Here is a 16,451-nt window from a genome sequence, read left to right as displayed (position 1 = left end):
CTCCTTAGTTTCTGGCTATCGCCTTAACCGTGACAAATGTGAAATCCTTCCCCTTAATGTCTCTTGTTTACGACATTATTTTGATCAAACTGGTTTCTCCTGGCAACCCTCAAAAATTAAATACCTAGGCCTTTGGTTTTCCCCTTCCATCTCAGACACTCTAAAATTCATCTTTGATTCTATCACTAAGAAACTTTCAGACTCTATCACCAAATGGAACCCGCTATTTCTATCTTGGTGGGGACGACTAAACTCAATTAAGATGATGCTAGCACCTCTTATTTTATACTCCCTCTCTATGATCCCTGTTCACATTCCTAACTACTATTTTAAACGCTTAGACTCTCTTCTCTCTAAATTTCTCTGGCAAAACAAACCCCCTCGAATTGCGCTCTCCTCTCTCAAGAAGGAGAAATCCCAAGGAGGAGTAAAATTCCCTAGTTTTGCAACTTATCATCATTCCTTCTCCCTGAAGCAGACTCTTCGTTGGGTTTCTACTGATCTTCCTACTTATCCGCCGACTTGGTTATCCTTGGAAAAGTCCTTCATCTCTCCTTTTGACTTTTCTGAACTTCTTGCTTTTTCAGCTCATACTTCCTCTCTACGTTCTCCTATTATTACGCACTCGTGTCATGTTCTTACCCCTCTTCTTCCCTCTACTTATCCGTCCTCTGCTTCCTTATCTCATCAACCCATCTGGCATAATAAACAGCTCCGTATTAAAAACCGCTCCTTCTGCTGGAAATCCTGGCATTCTAAAGGAATAAAATGGGTTTCGCAATTGCTTTGTGATGGTACTCCCTTATCTTTCCCTGAGTTATAAACTCGTTATCTTCTTCCCAACTCCTTTCACAAACAGTATACTCTGCTCCTCCCAGCACTTTTCTCCTTCCTTCAATCTCTCCCAGCTTCTTCTGACTTTCCTCCACTTTACCCTCACTTATCTCCTCTCTTAACTTCTTCTCCCTCTGCCTCTCGTATCTACTCATGCCTCTTAACGCCTTTGGAGCGACCTAAAACCCGCACTGAACTGGCCTGGGAACAAGACTTATCTGTCACGTGGTCTATTTCCTTGTGGGATAGGCTGTGGATCAAGATTCACAAAACTTCTCGCGCTGCCAATACAACACAAACCCTTTATTTTATCTACCAAAGGCTATTGTTTTCCCCTTCTAAATTAGCGTCCTTCTCTCCTGACCTATCTCCGGGGTGTTGGTCCTGCCCTTCCTCTTCAGCTGATTTATCCCATATGTTGTTCCATTGTCCCAACGTTACCTCATTCTGGCATGGAATTTGGTCACGTATCTCCGCTATTTTCCATTTCCAGACCCCCTTCTCTCCATCCGTTGCTTTCCTTGGATCTCTGTCCCCAGACTTACCTCACTCCCCCTCCCATTACAAGTTGCTTGATCTCTTTCTAGCTGTAGCTTTCCACTTAATTACTTCCAATTGGAAAGACGCCTCCAATCTTTCTTATTCTGCCTGGTGGAATGCTATTTGCTTTAATCATCGTTTAGACACCAACTATGTATCCCCAGTCTCCCTTGCTATCAAACGTGATCTTCTGTGGATTCCACTCACTACTTACCTTTCCTCCACTTCTCCCTCTTATCCTCCTCCAATCATTGCGGCCCCTCTCTCCATACCTGATGCAGTTCGTAAGCCACCTTGAACTATGTATTGTTGTCTTTTTGCATACTCCTGGTCCGATTTTTTACTATCTCAACTGTTATTTACATGATTGTTTTCTTGTTACTAGTTTGCATTCAATGTAATCTGTGCTTTTGATATTGTAACCAAGTTGATTTTCTTATTTACTCTCATCCTCCCCCTCTTTTTATTTTTTTCCCTCTCTCCTTCCTTTTTTCACGAACGAGAGTATATTGTTTATTGATTCCGCTTTGCAATTTCTTTTTGCATTACTTATTATTGCATTCCTATATTGTATTTCTCCGTACAGCATTTCATCCTGTATTTTCTGTTGGTTTCAATAAACTTGAACTTAAAAAAAAAAAAAAGTCAGGAATAGACTGGGTTTTGCTGACTAAGTCTGTAAAAAGTTATTGGTCTACTGTGCTTGAAAGTATTACATATCTGGAGTAATGAAATGTTTTGTTAAGTTACAGGTGCAGTAGCTTATTGGATTATAGAATATTTGATAGTAAAGCTGGTACAACTAAGCTGCACAGTGATGTGATTTTATTTATTTATTTATTTTGAAAGTTTTATATAGCGCGAACAAGATCTTTGCAGATATCAGAGCGCTTTACAAAGCCGGGAATACCAACAAGCGAGTGAATTTAAACATAATAAGTGGGAGGGGTAGGTACGTGAGGGAGCAAATTAGTACAGCAAATCAATAATAAAAATATAACAGTTAAAAGTGTGCATAGCTGGTCAGTAGCGTCAATAATACAGGTGAAATACATAGTCATAGAGTTCGAACATAATAATACAGGTCGGTGTAGAGTCTTTATAGATCCATGCTCATAGGTCAGGTGTATTTGGCCATAAAAATAGCTTTCACTTCTTTCTTAAAAAGTGTAGTGGAGGAGATGAGCCTAGTTTCAGGAGGGAGTGAGTTCCAGATCCTGGGTGCCATTCCTGAGAAAGAGCGTTTATAAGTTTTTTCCTTCCGGAATCTTCGAAGTTTTAGCAGAAGATTGTTTGTGCCTCTGGTGTTTCTAGGGCCGCCAGAGATTGACAGCTTCTGAGTGAGGTATCCGGGAGAGCTCAGGTGTAGAGCCTTGTGTGTCATGCAGGCGATTTTCAGATGTATTCTGGCTTCAAAAGGCAGCCAGTCTAGTGATTTCAGGTCAGGGGAGATATGAGAGTGCTTTTTTGATCCAGTGATGAGTCTCGCTGCAGCGTTTAGAGAGGCTCTTAGGGGTGCAGTAGTGGTTAACGGGAGACCGCAGAGGGCGGTGCTGCCGTATTCAATTCGCGGGATGACCAGTGCTTGTACTGCAGTTTGGAAGTCTTTGGCTGGTAGGAAGGGTTTAAGTTTCCTTAGGGTATTGATTTGGAAGTTCGCTCCCTTAGTAACCTTGCTGATATGGTGCTGCATGTTGAGATTGGAGTCAAGAGTTATGCCTAGGGATTTCGCTGAATCCACTATGGTGGGTTGGACATTGAGTGCAGTTAGCTGTTTAAGCCAGGTTTGAGTGGTAGAGATCTTAGCTGGAGGTGAGATCAGCAGGAATTCTGTTTATAGAGCATTGAGTTTGAGATGATTATCAGCAAGCCAGGATTGGGTGCTTCTGATCGTAGAGTTCAGGAGTACGATGTCATTGAGGGATTGTAATTTGAGATATAGTTGAGTGTCATCTGCGTACATGTGAAAAAGTACATTGGATGCTTGAAGCAAGGTGGTGAGAGGTTCCATAACTAAGTTGAACAATGTTGGTGAAAGGGAGGATCCTTGGGGGACACCTAACGAAACAAGTATTGGAGAGGACATCAGGTTGTTGCTCTTGAATTTCTGTGACCTGTTGTGTAGAAAGGAGGTGAACCACTTGAAAACAGTCCCGGAAAGACCCATTCTTGTGTTCAACAGATCGAGTAATTTCTCATGTTTAACAGTGTCGAACGCTGAAGAGAGATCAAGAAGGATGAGGAGGCAGGTATCCCCTTGATCTAGGATTTGAAGGGCGTCGTCGATTATGTGAGTCATAGCAGTTTCGGTGCTGTGACCTGCTCGGAAGCCTGATTGATGAAGGTTAAGGAGATCAAACAGATCAATGTGTTTAGTCAGTTGTAGTTGAGCGCATTTTTCCAATAATTTGGCGAGAGTGGGAATATTGGTAATGGGACGGTAGTTGTTTAGGTCGGATGGGTCGGCAGTAGGTTTCTTTAGCAGAGGTGTGACTTGTCCAACTTTAAGGAAGTCAGGGATGGTTCCTTCTTGGAGTGAGCTGTTGATAATCTTAGTCCAGAGTGGAAGGAGTAGTGGGATGAAATCTTTGACAGCGTTAGCAGGGAGGGGATCCGTGAGGTGATTGGAAGGTTTCAGGGTGCTGAGCAGTTTGCCTATTTCTTCTTCGGAGTAGGTTTCAAAGGTTGACCATGTAGCATTGTTTTTAGGTCAGGTGGGTGTTATGCAGTTGAGTGTGGTGTGGAGTCTTGCGTCAGCGCGGAGATCACTCTTTATGTTGTCAGTTTTTTGGGTAAAGAAAGCGGCGAAGTCTTCAGAGGAGGGTGCTTCGTGCAATGTACTGAGAGGTTGGGGTTGTTCCTTGGTTTGTGTTCTGATTAACTCAAACAGTTTTCTTGGGCGGTTTTTTGCTTGGTCGAGCTGGAGGCTGAAGAAGTTTGCTTTTGAGCGCTTTATTTTCCTGAAGTAGGCGTTTCTCTTTTTCTTCAGGGTTTTCAGGTGCAGTGCAGAGGGAGCTGCCCTCCAGGTGCGCTCTGCCATTCGCATGGCTCGTCTATCTTCATTGAGACTCCCGTCGTACCATGGATTGGAGATTTTAGCGGAGACTCTTTTTAGCTGCATAGGAGCAGCCTCATTGATTATTGAGGTCATGGCGTTGAGATAGTGGTCAGTCAGGGATTGTACATCTGTAGCTCCCGTGGGCGGGAGTAGGATGTCGCGACTGTTCGGGGGTAGGGAGACTGGGTTGAGTTTTTTCAGGTCTCTTTTCCAGACTTTAGTTCTGGAGGGTTGAACCGGGTTGAGTTTGACTTTTTCATTGATGAAGAATGTGACAGTATGATGGTCTGACCAGTCACAGGGTTGGATAGACTCAAATTGAGCAGCGTCCTCTCTGGCGATGATAAGGTCGAGGATAGAACCTTTCTCGTGGGTCGGGCTGTTGGATAATTGCATGAGATCGAGGGCGCTGAGGAAGCTTTTGAAACTATTAACCACCGCATCATTGGGATCGTTCCAATGGAGGTTGAAGTCACCAAGGTATATTTGGGTGAGCTGTCGTCCGGCATTGGTTGAAATCAAGTCCATCATTTGTTGGGCGAAGAGGAGGTTGTCTCTAGGTGGGTGGTAAATGCCATGAAGAGAGCATATCGGTTTGCCATCACTGATGATATCGAGGCAAATGTATTCATAGCAAGTTGGAGAGGGTAGGGAAGGCTCGGAGACTTTCAGCACAGAATTGCTTGTAAATTCTAGGGCTGCCATTCATATGTCCTAAGAGTGAGACATTATATAAATATTCATTTTAAACAAAGATTTATAATGCAAAAAAACCTGCTCATAACCCAATGTGTTCTATTCGTCGAATGTATTGGCTAAGCATTCTTTGGTGGGAATTTGGGATATTTGAGAATGGCTACTCTTTCTCATGGATGAGAACTCTCCAGCTCATTAAATCAGCCTATGCATTCATTTTACAGTTTGGTAGTTCTAGGTCAATTGTAATTGGTATCCAACTATTTCAAAGCCTTACGGTGGTCATATAATTCATTTGAGTAACAAGATAGTCGATTAAAGTTCTGTTGTTTATGGTGGAAGTGTTCTTGTCTGGACTAGGTGCATTTTAAGGGAGAAGGAATGAAATGGAATTCAGTCAGTGTTAAGATGATCCGACATGTACTAGATATGTACACAAGCTGACTAATGTTTCTCGTGGGCACAGTTTAAGTTTGAACTATATAAGTGCTATTTGATTTTTTCTTACAGCCACACTTCTTCAGAGCTTCCGACAAACAACCGAAAATACCCAGTCCTCCTCTGTGCCAACCGGCCCACCTGAGGTGCTATGTTGCACATTGCCTCCCGGGGCATCATGAAGACCCCCCTAACCCCCGAAGTCCTATACACGAACACTTGCCAGTGATAGCTTCCGCTGGGATCCGTCAAGACTGCGCCTTGCCATTGCCCACTACCCCATGAACATGGATACATTCGACACACACCCACCCGCCCATCAACACCTCCACCCCCTGTCACCCCTCCCTGGTTTGTCCCCGAGTTCACAGTTAGTTATCCTCTACCAATTTTATTTTTTTCTTATTTTTTTTCACCAGAGGTTACATATGTGGGAGGGCAGTCCCCTAAGAGGGTAGAAACAGTTTGTGTCACTGGACCCAGTCACAATGTCAGTCCCCAGATATACTGCTTGTAACCACGTTTCAGTATCTATGATTACTCATCCATTACTTTGTATGTAATCATAGTCAACAACAAGCTGTATTGATCCTAAAATGTGAAAAACTCAAAGTTTTTTTAAAAATTATTATGTTTTCTTACAATGGAAGTCTTTATCCCAAACCAAGTAGAGAAGTTGCGTTTGTGATAATGTTTGCATAGTGCGTGGCAGCATCAGCGTATGGACGATCTGCTGCAGGCAAGAGCTGCCAAATATGAAAGTCATCTAAGTGATCAACAGGCAAAGGAAATGCATCAGGGGCAGAACACACTTGGGTATGCCTTAGAGGATATGACGACAGGTACAGACAAAGTGAGAGACATTCAAGGAAAAGCAGCACTAGGAACATTATAACAAATTGAGAAAGGAACGAACGAAAGGAGAGTAGCAGCTAGAAGACTGGAGATAATCATGTGATAAGGTTACAAGCAAATCTCGTGTACAGTGATCAATTGCATCTCTGTTGCTTTACTAACCACTGATCGGAGCCAGACACGAATTTAGGGTGTGAAGAGGAGCAAGAAAAGCGCAGCCCTAGCTACCCTTAAGGGCTCTAAGAATCAAGTTAGAGGTTTGTGGGCTCTGCTTCCTGCCCTTTCCGTAGCCCCCAAAGTAGAGAGCAGGAAGCTATTTAGGTCCTTATATTGGGATCATAGTGTCATTCGGATCTAAAAGTCCCTCACCTCACTTTTGTTACCCCAAGCATTTTATTTAATCATGTCCACGCATATCCATAAACTGCACATATTCTATGGTTGCTTACAATAGGAAAAGGCTATCAATCAACCTTTAATATATTGCTTTCTGTACGTTGAAATGAGACCACCAAAGTCTCTGGGTAATGAGCATTGATACAACCATAGTCCGGAGCAATACATGGTGGACCTCGTGCTGGGGACAAAAGCGAATACCTTATTAATGTTCTACCAGGGATTTCAGCAAAGATGAATGGAAAGCACCCACCACATTCATCAATGGGGGGCTGGAAAGGGATATGTATACACGGGACCACCCCGTGAGGCTGGATGAGGTAGAACTACTTGAAGGGCTGGATACTCCGCTCATCAAGCTCTGGTTGCTGGACCATGAAGGACTGATTATTTCATCTTCCAAGACTACAATACTGTGGTGATGTGGCCGAGATTACATCCCACCCATTTGTGACTTCTTATTTAATATAAAGGAAACATTTAATAGGGACAAGTTATTCTACTTGGAAAATGAAAACTGCGAGATGCTTGGTTAAAGGTGTGTTATTTCAGAGGTGTTGACAACGCTAATGGTAGTCTTTGAAAGCCAGTGCTTATTGTTCAGCTGGGGAATAATTTCGGTGTTCTGGGCTCCATGTACAAAGATTTCACTAATAGCTGAAATGTGTGGCATTCACCGGTGCACTGTTCAGATATATAACGGTCTACCCAATTAATCAACTTTGCAAGCTAAGTTAAGATTCGAGTAACTTCCTCGACAAATGCTCTGATGCCCTAACCCAACAAACATGAAGCATCCACATGCTCAAGGCTTTAGAAATAGGACATTTATGACATTTCAGGCGATATGAATTATTTTCTTCATGAAAAACAAATTTGAATGCAAAGTCTCGCCATCCTTGTGAAACTGATGCAATAGCGTGCTTTCATCTGATTAATTCAGGTTCAAGCATAAAAGTGCAGCTACATGTCTGAAAACATTGCAAACATTTGAGGAAAAGTACAAAGTTATCATTATGTAGGCGCATCGTGTACATTGCATTTCCATTGACTTCCTACCTGACACTCCTCTCTGAATGTCCACCTCTATGTGGAATTCATGAAGGTGGAACTTCTACATAGTTTACAAAAAATCTGTCTATAAAGATACTATCTCTTCAGGCATAAGCTACTCGTCTCAATGCTGTAATTCATGGACGTAGGAGTCTGCACTTTTTACAGCCATAGCTCACACTTGTGAGTCAAGTTGAAACAGTCGGCCTAGGAATTAAAAGTGCAAGAAAGGTACCCATTATTGAGACAGCTCCTCGGTCTGCAACAGTGGTCTTCACATGGTGGGTGGGCCTTCCGGGGGAGGGACCGGGGAAGGGTATTAATAAATCTTGGTTAGGTGGACACCAGGCTCTTGTCAAGATGAGCATTGATGATCCCCCGAACAACGCCATGCTGAGAACAGTACTGTGTTTTAGTTAAAGAAAACAAAATGGGAGAGAGCCACTCAATACCGAGATACAATTCTAGTCTTTTGCCACGCATGTCATGGCTGGGAGTAGGCTTCAAATTGGAGTGGGCTGTGCAGGGCTCCAAATAACCCTCAAGGTCCCTCCCCACAACCTCTGGTAAAGGATCACACCGTGGAGCAATTTTGTGCACTTTCTGTGCTGCTACTTTCACCGAACATTGTTGTACCTTTATTTTATGAATTGATTACCACTTGCGACTCATAGTCTAAGAGGCTGATGATAAGCTTATCCCTTTTATCTTTTCATATTTCTACTTTCTGCATTTGAACTGTGAAAACATTGTTGGGGCACTTCTATAAGGCATCTCATGGATAACTATGTTCAAGTTCTCAAACTGTCCACTATTCTCCATGGAACAGCATCAAAGGAAACATTAGGAAATCTGTATCCAATCCCTACTGAAAAGTAATGTATATCCAGTCCTCCAATCTGTCACCACCAGATAGAAAGTGCTAATGCACATTCCAAATTAAAGCAGGTCTTAATAGAATTGGACCACAGCCCACTGATGGCTTGGCCTGACTACACTGTACCACCCAAATTGTATATTCGAAAGCATATTAAACAAAGCCACAGACAGACACACACACACACAGAGCCTGTCCTCTGAGACAGAACAAAGAAAAAGGTACATCAAATACATTTATGACTACCACTGTGCTAACATTCAGATCTTGGAGGGATTATAAAAATCCACTTAAAGTTTCTTAAAAAACAAAAGAGGGGAGGCAAAACAGCTTCCTACAGGGGAACCCCTTTCTTCTCTTGAGATGGTGGGCAAACATGTTTGGAGGCTACAGATAATTGCGGTCTGCAGGCGAGTGGGTATTATTAAGGGACCTCTAATTGAGAACAATGCACCTGGTTATTAATATCAACGAAATTACACCAGTCCTTCTCACAGGCTGTCTAGTACGGTTAACACACAACCGTGGGACACAAGTGTCTGAGAAACTGTGTGCTGCTCAACACAGAGCGGTGAGCGACAGAGGGGGCTCAGTAACAGTGATTTGAAGAGAAAGGCAACACTGGGTAATGTTCGCCAGTCTTCTTCAGACACTGTGCAGATGAAACACTTGTTTGCCCTCATTCTACCTTTATTCCATGTGATGCTTTTTGCTTTCAAGTGAATGGTGTGTGCTATTTCAGGCTTAATACGTTCACCTAAAAAACATCCCAACAGAAAAGCAAAACAGGCTCAAAGTTTGCCAAATATAATGTGGTGTTGTAAAACAATATCAAAGCAAATTTACACTTCTTAAACCCACGCTCATTTTGATCGACCCTTATATTTTAGGCCCCCTTGAGCAATCATAATTGAATTGAAAATATTTCCAGTAAGGTAAACATATTACATTTCTGTTAAATTGTGTGCATATTCATCACAATCAAATCAATAACTGTCAATATATCTCTGTAATTAATCCTACGTAGCCACCAACAACTTTATAACGTAAATAGCACAAATTTTAGCAAACAGTTTTACACTAGACCATGCAAAGACACACCCTTGACTAAAGTTCTACTTTTATGTTAAGTTTGGAGTCATTTTGGGACACCAGGTCTTAGTCACTAGTGCTATGTGATTGGAAAGTGTTGTGCAGGTACTTTCTTTAAAACTTTTAAATGAAGGACAGCCAGTCTGCTGGAATCTAACATTTTTGTTTAGATCATCTACAAGTACTATTAACATGAATTCAGTGGCGTTAATTGGTCGAAAGCCAGTTTGTTTGTTAGAAGGAATGTGTTTGTTTTTCGTGGTAGCAAGAGAATTACGTGAAGAATGCTATTGCAATTACCTTATTTAGGCAACTGGCCTAAAATTTTCAGAGGCGCATTCATCAAGTCCTTGTTTCTTAAGTGTTTGCTTTATGTAAATAGATATAGTTCATCAGGTAACTCTACACAAAGAGGAATGGATTATTGCGTGGTTGGGTCAGGAGAGTGACCAATGACTTGAGGATGTTATCAAATGTATTTTGACTCTTTTGCAATGCCAGCGATAACCATAGACTTCTAGTTTAGCGGAGGCTTTTATGTAGCGTACATTGAAGGAGCGGGGTTTTGGTCAGGTAGCTGTGAGATGTTGAACATATAGGAAAGGAGTGCCACTCACTGCTCTCAACTGAAGGTGAGACTTCAAGCTGTCTGCTTATCTATTGAAGTAATCAGCCAGCAGCTCCTGGAGCAGTTCTTACAGTTTGAATGGCTGGCTTGTTTAGAGCACTCAGAAGCATTTGAAAAGCACCTTTCTTTGGCTGTGTGCATCAGAGATATGCTGTGAAGAGTGGCTTACTTAGACTGGACACCATGCTTCTCCAGTAGCAACCACCCCAGTAATTCATACATCCTCAACCTCAAAATAAATGTGATGTGATACAGGTAACTCTTGTATAATTATTATAGTACATGTCGTAACGCTCTTCAAGTGACTCCATTCTAACAAACCTACCAAAAAGCAGCAAACGCATACATGAGTGTTTCAGTGATTACACATATACAAAAGCAACTGCAAATTATGTGATGCGAAATTGTAATAGTAGCTTCTGTTCAGATGTGCTAGAACACCGAGTGATTACAACATTGGTTCAGGTACATGTATGTACGTACGTACGTACGTACGTACGTACAAGTACCCAGCAAAGCATCTAACATCAATTGTATTTCACAGTTCAGCCAGGGTGGTGCACAATCACAGCATAAACACATATTACTACTTTGGCTTTCTCCTTACTTGTTTTCACAGTATTGCCCGTAGTAGTTTTGCCCGCATTCACAAGTGTATCCATGAGAAGAACTAGGTGTTCGAGTGCAGGTAGAAACATGTTCGCATGGGTTCAGGTTGCATACATCTACACAGTCTTTCCCAAAGTACCCTGAGGGGAAAAGGTGATACAATTACATCCATTGTTGTAATATATGACCTGACATGTCTAGAAAAGACTGTAATTTTTCAGATTTGTACACGGTTTTATACATCTTCAACAGTGACAGATTTTTCTCAATGATCGTGTCAATAAGATATATACCGTTTTGTTACTTAAAATGCCAAAGGGCTACATGTTTCTCAATTAAATAGTGCTAACAGAGCAGCCCAGAATGCTCCATGCTTCCCATTCAACATCTGAAATGTGCTTAGCACGTTGGGCATGCATTGCGGGCTATGTGATGTTCAAGGGTGGAATGCCACTATACGTCAATGTTCTGCAACAGGCATTAGAAAAAGCTGGAAAATTAGCCACAGATATGCATTAACTGTTTGTGGCCAGAGAGGTGTTACTTCTTTATTGCCCCTGTTCAGCATTCATCGAAACATCCATGACTTCTAACCCGATTACAGGGAATTTCAGAATCAAACATGCATTTTTTTAATTGCAAAGAGGAAGCCGATTTTACTGCAGCGTTACTTTTACGCGTGCTGTTAATGATGGAGGGTTGTTGCTCTGCCAGATGACAATTTCAAAGGGAACCCAGAGGGGTGGATAAAGCTATGTTTCAACCAAGAAGTGTTTTTTGGTCCAAACAATTGTAAGTGCAACCTGCAGTTCCCTGCCCCAATCAATCCTCCCACCTAAAGTGGCTAAAATAAATCACATGATGCTTGAGATGGCTCTCAAGCTGTGCCACATGCTGTTTCTGTAGCTGGGGCAGCTCACAGTTCATGCATATCCTTCATTTTGTTCTTACCAGGGTCACAGTTGCAGGTGAAGCTATTCCAATCATCGCTGCAGAAGCTGTTGTGAGGACACGGGTTAGCATCACATGGGTTGTCCACTTCACAGTTGTCCACCACGTTGATCACTGTTGCATGGTTCATGTTTAGAGTTGCGATGTTCGTAGAGGTTTCCCCCATTCGCACCCCCTGGAATAGTGCAGACACTTTCTTGTGAGGAACAGCATGCAATCAACCCAAGCACCTCAGGCACCCATTCATTCATACAGCTCGCTAAGGGGGCAGCATCTGTGTAGCCAAGAACCACACATCATGAACATCCAGGAATTGTGGAACAGCCAGGACACTGCCAATGAGTTTACATGGCCATTTCCAATTTTATTCTGTTACATATTTTAACTTTGTGATATGTCTTTAACATGACTACATGTATTATTTATTTATGTCTATTATTTATGTGACGTACGTTTAACATCCAAGTGATTGAAATACATTTTATGATGGTGAGATTTAGTTTAGCTATTAAGTAATATGTAAAGCCATAGAATCTTAAGATGGTGTACTTTGTTTTTCACACTTTATCTCGCCATCTTATGAAATGTACATACAAAGATGGTAGCCTTATCGGATCGTGTGCCTTTTAAAGCAAACTGCAATGTTTGCCAAATCTAAGTTCTCCTGCGCTGGAATGCACTTTGTTGTCCTACTTGCAGCCACGCTTGTTTTCTCTCTATTCGTTTCGTTCTCACCCCTCTCTTTTTTCGTGCAGAACTGTTTAAAGTTCAATAGATTGCAGTTTACAAGTTACCAATGCTTTGCCAATGAATACGGTGCTGGACTGAAGGTATTACCACAAAAGATGTTGATGGCTCTGTGTGTATACACGGGCATATACGAGAAAATATGATTAAGCCCACAGCAGCGCTTTCAAGACCATGCATCGTATCTTTTTTAATAGTAAACAAAAGATGCACAGCACATGCCGAAGTATGGCTTCCACATGAAAAAACAAGACCACATATCACAGTTTTAAATACCAAAGTAATTGAGCCAAGAGCTGTTTTCTGCTTCTAGCATCCGAATGTATGGACTAGTATCATGCCATTCTAATCACAAAATAATAAAAGCAGAGTTCCTATCCTTTGGCACACGGATAATCCTATTCTTAACCCTTTCGATGCTCATGACGGAACGGTTCCGTCATGAGCTACGGTTGAGCTGTGCTCATGACGGAACCGTTCCGTCATGACCACGCCCGTTTTTATTAGGGCCCAGCACCGGAGGGGGAATCGCGGTCGCGCTGAAAAGGTTAAAGCAATTTAGATCAAATTTGCTGGATTTCAATTTTCTATTATGAATGTGTATGGACTGGATTGAAAGAAAGAACGGGCATTTGTTTAGTTGTCATCTCACTCATTACCAAAGTAACACATATTTGGTATGTGCAATGATGGTTTGATAGAAGGATTAGAACAAAGTTCTAATCCAGCCTCTCATGCCTCCATCAACTCTACTCCGAACTTGTAGACAACAATCCATACCTACCGACAGCGAACCTCTACCTATATGGGGCCATCACGTGCCAGAATGCAGCCATTTCTCAAACTACATACAACCATTTCTTGCAGAGCACAGGCATTCCTTACCTGCAGGTGAACGTGCTGCACTACAAACCACACCACTGTGCAACCAAGCCGGTCCATGGGCGAGGCACATCATTTTGACTCAATTTTAAAACAGGCATGTTTTCAAAACGTTTCTATTTTGCATCTGCATACAGTCTTTGTTTACTTACATAGTTATATCTTATCCACATGTTCTTCTTCCTTACATGCATACAGCACATCATTACTTCTGCATTAACAAATGGCTTTCATGCATATGTACAGCGATTTTTAAAACCTGCATGGAAATAGTAATTCCTTGCCTGTGTACAGTGATACCATACTCCCCCATACAGCCAACTCCATGCCCACATATATCCATTTCCTACCGTCATACAGCTACACCGTACCCAGATAAAGCCACTCCTTCCTCTCATACAGCCACTCCTTACCTGCATACAGCCACTGAAACCCTGCTTGACTGATCCATCTTCACCGGAGAGGCCGCCAACATAGATGGTCTTCAGTTTTAATCCAGGAAGCTCGTTTCCTATCTCTACTACATTCTGTTAAAGGGAATCAAAATGTAAGCATTAAATATGATGGGTACATCTGATTTAAAAGTAACTTAATAAATGCATTAGTGGCCTTTCTCTACCACCTCTGCAGAACAGCACACAAAGCAAGCATTTGTATGTGTGTATGTATTTGTATAGAGCAAACCTAGCCAAGAGTCAGAAGCAAAGACACAGTTTGCAAGTGAGGTGAGAGGTAGCTGTTTTCTGGACTGTTACTGCATAATGATGTAGTGTTGTTTAAAGATGTACGCCTTCAAATCTTTCTTGAACTAAAGCAAAGCAGAGCTTGGGCAGTCCTGATGGATACAGGGATGATGTTACAGATCGTGGCGGCATAGATTTTGTCTTTTTTACACTGATTCGCCTCCACTTTGATGGTGTCCTGGCTACGAGAGTGCTGAAAAGGACCAGAGATGCTGAGCTCATCAGCCAGAAAGGCAGGGTGCAGGTCATAATGGCTTTGTAAATGATGCAGCTGGTTTTGAAGATCGTCCCAGCTGGCAATGGGAGCCAGTAGAGATCCATCAGGATGGGGTGATGTGATCCTACTTCAGGCCCTGGAAGACACTTTGTAGTATCCTGCATTTATATGGTAAGGTCATTTACCAGCCCTACTCAGCCAGTGCCTGTGCTCTGACTCATTAGAATGATGGAGTCTGATGATGCCTCTGAATGTTGGGACTGAGAGAGGCAGTGTGACAGTTGGTCATGGGCTGAGCAGCTGACAGGCAGCTCCTGGTGGGGCTCTGATCTACAACATAACTACATGATGTCCTGTACCTTACTACTTGTTATCTTCGTGGAACAAAGCATCTTAAAATACACCTTCCTGAGTGGACCTTCTTCACTACACACTTTTTGTGATATTTAGGATGTCCGGAAGAGAGGCAGTCTGGAGTGTGATGGAAAAAAGTGTTTTCACCATCCAGATGCAAGAATAAATAACTTGAACAGCAGTTCTGAAGTCTCTTTATGGGAGGAATGGTTTTACTTTCTTCGGTAGCGATAGATAGTACCAGGCCAGCTTTGTTTTCAAGGCAATGTGTTCTTTGAGTCTGATATCCAGGCTGGAAATAAGAGACTATGCACTAGGTGAACGCTGGGGTTCAAAACTGACAAAATTCAGGCCATGGAGTCGTATATGTACTATTACTTGCTTTCTATTGTCAAATAACAGAAATAATATTTTGGTGGGGTTGATTTAATTTTGGTTCTGGACAGGCAGGTTTTGTTGAGGTGCAGGCAGTGTTTGAGTCTGCAGGAGACTTTCAAGGAGAAATGGTGATCATTCTTCAGTATGCAGTACAGACACAACAATTCAAGCACCATGGTTTGAAGATAAGAGTAATCCTGCCTTACCTGATACATTCCGTAATCCAAGGACATGACCGCCAGGTACTTGATGTCCTTCCCGTCTTTGGAACTCTTCAGTTCAATTAGCAAGTGATGCCATTCACCATCATTCACACGCGTCTGGGTCACCTTTAAACTGGCTACTAAACTGAAGCCACTGTACACTTCAAACTGCAGGCTGCCATTTGCTATCTGTTGGAAAGGAACATACAATGGGTCATACATCTCCTGTTTAGTAGGTCTTGTCAGTCAGAGCATTAAGATCACCAAAGCTTTACTTGTACCCAATGAAAGGAGGGCGAAGGAAACATCATGCTTAGTATAAATATAAAGTAGTCAAAGGTTGGTTGCCAAGCCTACTTACATATTTTTCTGGGGGAAAAATAAAATTAATGGAGGTGCACAATAGCTTTAAATTTTCACCGCTGCACCCACTTATTTATCCTGCTGAACTGTCTCTGCACAATTCTTGATCAGGTGCACTACTCCTAATTCTGTACAATGAAGAGCCATCATCTTCTAAAATAAACATGGTGGTAAACCTTCAAACACAACAAAAAGAGTGTGAAGTAGCCTGTGACAAAATTAGTGTACTCTTGCTATTTCTACCACTGTGGTGAAGAGGCAACATGCACATCACAGTTAGACCTGATCCCTCACTTTGATGTCTGTTCGAGATTCACGGTTAAACAGTGTTATCCTGATCTGTTATAATACCTGGAGTCCAGCATTGTTCCCAAATAGACTACTTTCATCACCACTTGGTGCTCTGAAGTGGCCGCAAGGTGACAACAGCGCTTTATGGAACTCCTTAAGAAACTAACGCAGATTAATTCTAGCCACACATTAAACATATTGTTTTCTTCATTTACAAGTAGACAAAGGATAATTGTGTCTAAGGGA

General features: G+C 42.1%; 1 protein-coding gene across 3 annotated transcripts in view; it reads right to left on the bottom strand.

Moving 5' to 3' along the window:
• The window catches only part of CELSR1 (cadherin EGF LAG seven-pass G-type receptor 1), a 543,153-nt gene that overhangs the window by 131,263 nt on the left and 395,439 nt on the right, over nt 1-16,451 (bottom strand). For all 3 annotated transcript variants that reach the window (XM_078679766.1, XM_078679759.1, XM_078679776.1), the window contains exons 10-13: nt 15,555-15,740; nt 14,070-14,183; nt 12,028-12,202; nt 11,075-11,216 (exon numbers count right to left, since the gene is read on the bottom strand). In XM_078679766.1, coding sequence (XP_078535892.1) covers nt 11,075-11,216; nt 12,028-12,202; nt 14,070-14,183; nt 15,555-15,740 — 617 coding nt within the window. The remainder of the gene's footprint in view (nt 1-11,074; nt 11,217-12,027; nt 12,203-14,069; nt 14,184-15,554; nt 15,741-16,451) is intronic.

This window comes from Lissotriton helveticus, chromosome 1_1 (assembly GCF_964261635.1).
Source record: "Lissotriton helveticus chromosome 1_1, aLisHel1.1, whole genome shotgun sequence".
NCBI classification, from domain to species: Eukaryota; Metazoa; Chordata; class Amphibia; order Caudata; family Salamandridae; genus Lissotriton; species Lissotriton helveticus.
Note: the sequence above shows the minus strand (reverse complement) of the source record. Positions and strands in the feature narration are given on the sequence as shown.